This window comes from Schistosoma haematobium, chromosome ZW (genome assembly GCF_000699445.3).
Source record: "Schistosoma haematobium chromosome ZW, whole genome shotgun sequence".
Classification (NCBI taxonomy): domain Eukaryota; kingdom Metazoa; phylum Platyhelminthes; class Trematoda; order Strigeidida; family Schistosomatidae; genus Schistosoma; species Schistosoma haematobium.
The window spans coordinates 50028061-50034060 of NC_067195.1; the positions used below are offsets into that span (position 1 = coordinate 50028061).

Genomic DNA, 6000 nt, shown 5'->3' on the forward strand with positions numbered 1-6000 from the left:
CAGTGTGCTTGAAGAGATAGTCAATATCATGCAGAATTCATATGATGGATCACACTGCAATATCGTGCATGGAGGACAGTTGACAAAGTCGTTCGAAATAAAGACCGGCGTCAGGCAAGGTTGCTTATTCTCATACTTTCTCTTTCTCCTGGTGACCGACTGGATCATGAAGACATCAACATCTGAAGGGAAGCACAGGATACAGTGGACATCTAGAATGCAGCTGGACGACCTAGACTTCGCAGATGATCTGGCCCTCCTATCGCAAACGCAACAACAAATGCAGGAGAAGACTACCAATGTGGCAGCAGCCTCAGCAGCAGTACGTCTCAATGTAAACGAAGGGCAAAGCAAGATTCTCCGATACAGCACAGCATGCACCAATCCAATCAAAATTGACGGAGACGATTTGGAAGATGCAAAAACCTTTACATATCTGGCCAGTATCATTGATGAACAGGATGGATCTGATGCAGATGAGAAAGCGCGGATCCGCGAAGCAAGAGCAGCATATTTACAACTGCGGAACATCTGGAACTCAAAGCATCTGTCAACCAACACCAAGGTCAGGATTTTCAATACAAATGTCAAGACAGTTCTACTGTATGGGGCAGAAACCTGGAGAACTACGAAAGCAATCATCCAGAAAATACAGGTGTTTATTAACAGTTGTCTACGCAAAATACTTCGGATCTGTTGGCCAGACACTATTAGCAACAACGTACTGTGGGAGAGAACAAACCAGATCCCAGCGGAGGAAGAAATCAGGAAGTGGATAGGACACACATTGAGGAAAGCACCCAACTGAGTCACAAGCCCTCACATGGCATCTTCAAGGCCAAAAGAAAAGGGGAAAACCAAAGAACACATTACCCCGGGAAATGGAGATAGACATGAGAGAAATGAACAAGAATTGGATGGAACTAGAAAAGAAGGCCCAGGACAGAGTGGGTTGGTGAATGCTGGTCGGTGGCCTATGCTTCATTAGGAGTAACAGGCGTAAGTAAGTAACATTGGCATTAACTTGTAGCCAACTAGTATTAGACTACCGAAGTTTTGAGTTTTCTTGTTTCTTCTTGTCCAGTAATGTTAGATCTTTTTAACATAAATTTGAGTTAAACTGCGAGGATTCTTATCTAAATTGAGATATTTTGTGGCAATTTTGTAATCCTGATGGTGTCGTACAAAAGCTTTGTACAAACTGATGATCACTCTGTTATCTTGATGAACTATTTAAGTTTATGTATCTTAAAAGACTTCTTTCAATATTTTAAGTAGGTGCAGAATTGTAATGGTCCAGTGTTTAACTTGTTTGATTGCGAACGTCATCACGAGTGTACTTTGACCGATTCGGTAACTTCGAACGGACTGACAGCCCTAATAATTTAATAGCTAACTAATTTGTTTGTTCTCATTTAGATCCCAAGAGCTGTTATCTGAACGTTTAAAAAGTGAGTTCCTGGTAGATCGATATAATTTTAGTCGAACCCATTTCTCCATATTTACCAAGAGAGAATCTTCGTTCTGTCCTGTAAATTGGGACACTAAGTGATCGAGAACGGTCAAACAGAATTACATCCGATTCCTAGATCCTAGCTGCGATCTGTCACTCCAAGTGCTAAGACCAGACCACCATCCCTAAAGATATCTGGAGCTAGACTAATAGGACGTGCTGCTCTCCATCGCCCTGAATCAGATATAGCCTTCCCAAGCTCACTAAGAGTTATGGAACGTGTCGATTTCCCGTTCACACTGTTTCAAGATGTAGTGTAGCTAGAGATCAATTAAAACATTCTCCATAGTATTATGCTCACTTTACAAATTTCCCGGACCAGTAATTATTATGAAAACTTTTTCAGGAATAGTCTCACTGATACACAAATTTTAATTCCCTGTTTCTTTGATAAGACTGAAAGTATTTAGCTTTCCCTGACCAGTACTGTTGAGGATTTTCCTAGTTCTGATTGTGTTTTAAGCTTGATGGGTTGAATTTCGTAACATCAGTCAGTTCAGTAGATGCTAAAGAAATCCAAATAATTTTCTTATTCTTTTAGTTTAAATCATTAGTAGATCTCACTGCTGATAAACTATCATGCCAACCTACACTGAGACGAAGATAATTTCGACGACTGACGAACTACCTCCGTAACTGTTCTTAAGATATGCTTTTGACTTTCACGTCTCTAGATTGAACTTTGAGGGACCTTCTTGTCTATAGAATTTGTGCGTCCATTGAGATCGAAACAAAGCATGATCAGTCTGAAATTGTGTTTCAGAATGAATGACAGTCTTTTATTGAGCCTCACTAAGTACGGCCGGTGGGAATATAGTATATTTGAGTCAATCTTGGTGGTCACTATGTCAAATGATGTCTCTTTTTTATTAAAGTTGGTACTCGTCAAGTATAAGTGGTTATCTGATCATAGTTGTAGCAGTTTATCGCCGTTGTGTGTTATCTGAGCTGGAATACTGTAAGACCCTATCTAAGTGTCTTTCGTCTAGGTTTAGACTACGTTCTTGGGTATTAAAATACCCTTCTACGATTATGACTGACCGTTTGACTTTTCGAAGGAGAACAGGAAACCTTCTGTAAAACTCACCCTCTAAGTTGCTCGGACTACAGTCGACAGGAAAGTAGGTAGAGACGACAAAGAAACATCAGTGTGTGTACCTATCTCTCTATCTTCGTATTTCCCGTTTAGTTAAAGAGCACACAGGCTACTGTCTGTTCGAATCCAGTCAAAGAGCCTGTTCTAATCTTGAACTTGCTAACGTCTCGATGCTATCGAGCTACTAGATAACCAGCGGCCAAACCTCGCAAAACTTCTACATTGATTAAGTAAGGTCAAGTCAGTGATTAAACCTGGATCCTGTATGCTTGATTCATAGACACAGCATGGATATTCTAGAGCCCTAGCTAAGGAAGCTTGTTGTTCAGTTTGACTTGGGTTACAGACACTGTAAGCTACAACACCTACTTTAGAGACCAGAAATAACATTTCACGAACCCCAATAATCAGTGATGGCAGCGCGTGACAATAAAGATTAAGTTGTAGAAGAATGGTTAATAGTGATAATAGGAATATTAATGAGTTATAATGAAGTTCGACCATGAAGAACGGGATCTTCAGTGCTGTTATAGGACGGTAGCCACTCTCTGGTCCCCCACACAACGGAAGGAAACTTCGCATTGAAGAACCTGAAAGGGAAACTTGATTAGCAATGGTCTTGGAGACCTGGGGCCATGGCACCAGAGCCCAAAGGACGAATGTTTGAGGCGGGTTATTTAAATCCATTAGTTCTGCGTCTTAAAATTCTTACTGGTTACTGTGGTATCAAATCATCTAATGAGAGTATTACATCTTTTTAGTATGGTGAAAATTGCAATTAAGAACTAGAGCAAAGATAATAAATATTTCTTCGTTTTAGGTCTTTTTTACTTAAAATACCGCCTCCAAGGTGAATCAAATACATTTTTTGTTAGTAAATTTAATTGATCAACCATCATGCACCCTCAGTCAACTTTATTCAGCCGATTCCTTCTGGTATACCGGATCGTAGAAGAATGATAAAACAGATCTATACATGTTAAAAACAGTAATTAAACTTCACATAAAATTACCTAATCATGAGTTGCTGATGAAATCTCATGCATTGACTTTAATATACACATATCTATGTAACAAATAACTGATTTACCACTTATGCCGAGAGGGATGTTTATACATTACAACAGAAAGCAATACAAATCTTTTATCAAAGATTCTGTACTGTTTATTATTTTTAAGTAGTATGCATGATAAAAATTAATTGTCACATTTCATAACTTGGACTGGACATTCAGTCGATCCTCACTTGATGTTATTTATATCAAGGAACTACTTTATCAAAACTTTGTGGAAACGATAAGCATCCAGAAGCTAGAAATATCAGATAATATATGATCATCTATTCATTTTTTGTACTTATTCCATACACACATTCCTCATATTACAAATAAGTTGACGACTTTAACATTATTTTAGAAATTCAATCTTTGAAAGTTTGAATATTCAGTTCTTAAACTCAAGACAAATTTAACAAGAACTTCTTAACAATCTGACTTAATTTGAAGACAGGTTTCAGTGCCCATCAGTGTTCATTGACAGAAAACAGAACGAGCTATTTGCAGCTTTAGATTCTATGCATTCCATCATTTTATGAATAAAAGACTTGGAAACACTGAATACATTAGCAACCAGAAAACTTTAAGAATAAAAAAAATAAGACGTGACATAGTATATATTGTGAAGATGCATAGAAGCCTATTGATTTAGGAACATTCATAAACGTTTCATTAATTTAAAAACCATTCCAATAACTGGACAAAATTCAAAGTCACAACGAATTTCAGGTTGATACACAATTGCGTCTTCAACACTAGTTAGCAAACGGATTTTAATTTCTTGACAAATGAAACACTTGTCTTACTGTTTACTAAATGTATCGTAGATTTGTCTCTTTAGACAACTGCATTTAGTATAAGTGTGTGCAGTGTCTTTCGAGAATAATAGTTTCCGAAGGATTTACCATCAGTTTGCCCAAATATTTGCTAATCTACTTCAATCACATATTCAGTATTGAAAGTTTAGGCGTAAATGATACCTTATGTACAGTTTCTTGCTCAGCCTTCCACATTCACAATGAATATCGGTTGAGAACATATTTATGAAACATTTTATAAGAGTTGACCACGTTGAAAATGCATGAATTTATAAATCCACTAACCAGATAATAAAAATTCATAAGGACGTTTTTATGATGATTAGGAATATTTGAATTATATTATGAACTAAAAATCCCGGGAATAACGTAATCGGATCAAGAAGTACTAGATAAGCACGAACGAATGTACTGTATTCGGAATTCGAAATCAAGCATTCAACAAGTACAAAGGAATCATTAGTTCCTTCACACACTACAGTTTGTCAGTTATTTTCCATGATAATATATCTCCTAGTAGCAATCAGTATCATGTTGTTCAGGCTTTAGTGTTACGTTTAGTACTTCACCTTCAACAAGGGTTCAAATCCTACACGGAGTATTAACTACCTCAAGATTATAAACATATCTTGAGGACTTAAGCCTAAATGTGAAACTTCCTATTGGTTGTCTCTTTTCGCTAAACATATCTTTATGCGATACAGAACCCTTTCAATAAGAAGTATTGAGATCTAAAACCTCAAATACTTGGCAAGAAAACGAATGATTTCAATGAACTTTTTTTATATATTTACGGCTATCTGTAAAACCATCCAATGGAAGATGAGCAAATTTTACATCGAAACTCATAAAATGAATATTGCTTCACCGAAACGATTGAAGAAAAGAACTTATCGTGAGGAGACTAGCTGATAGATCTGTTAAAGGGAACCTATTTAATCAGTATTAGTGAATTTTCACACTATATTTTTAGATCTTATTAGTCGGAAAACATTGATTTACAGGAATAAAATAGATGTAAAGCATAAGGGCAACTCCGGATAAATTTTTAAGTTATATATGATATGAATCGAATGTGAAATTTGCTTACCATTAGCATTAATCAGAAAAGTTAGATGATTAATAATATTCCAAAATATTATTAAAATTTGCAAATCGCTAAAACGTTGAGGGTATAACATGATTTGATTTGAAAAACTAAGTAAATTCAGCCATATATATATATATATATATATATATATATATATATATATATATAATAACCCTACAACTACATGACATAATTCTAATGGTAGACTATTCAATATTTGTATATAAACATATACTTTGATAACGATGAACTTACCTATAAAATCAGTCTGTTTATTTTTCATATATGAAATTATAAACTTTATTCATTAGAAATATGCAGTTAACAACAGTTTAGATAAACATATTTTATAAAGATTTAAATGTTAGCGAAGTATTCATGCACTCATTATTTGCCTTACGTTAATTTTCATGGTGGAGATATGATAT

General features: G+C 35.7%; 1 protein-coding gene across 1 annotated transcript in view; it reads right to left on the reverse strand.

The window, feature by feature from the left end:
- Positions 1-5673, reverse strand: part of MS3_00010414 (uncharacterized protein) — a gene marked incomplete at its 3' end in the record, with an annotated part of 49282 nt that extends 43609 nt beyond the window's left edge. The window contains exon 1 of the mRNA XM_012938735.2: positions 5573-5673. Within this exon, the coding sequence (XP_012794189.2) occupies positions 5573-5663 (91 nt within the window). The 5' untranslated portion in view covers positions 5664-5673. The remainder of the gene's footprint in view (positions 1-5572) is intronic.
- Between the last annotated feature and the right edge of the window lie 327 nt (positions 5674-6000).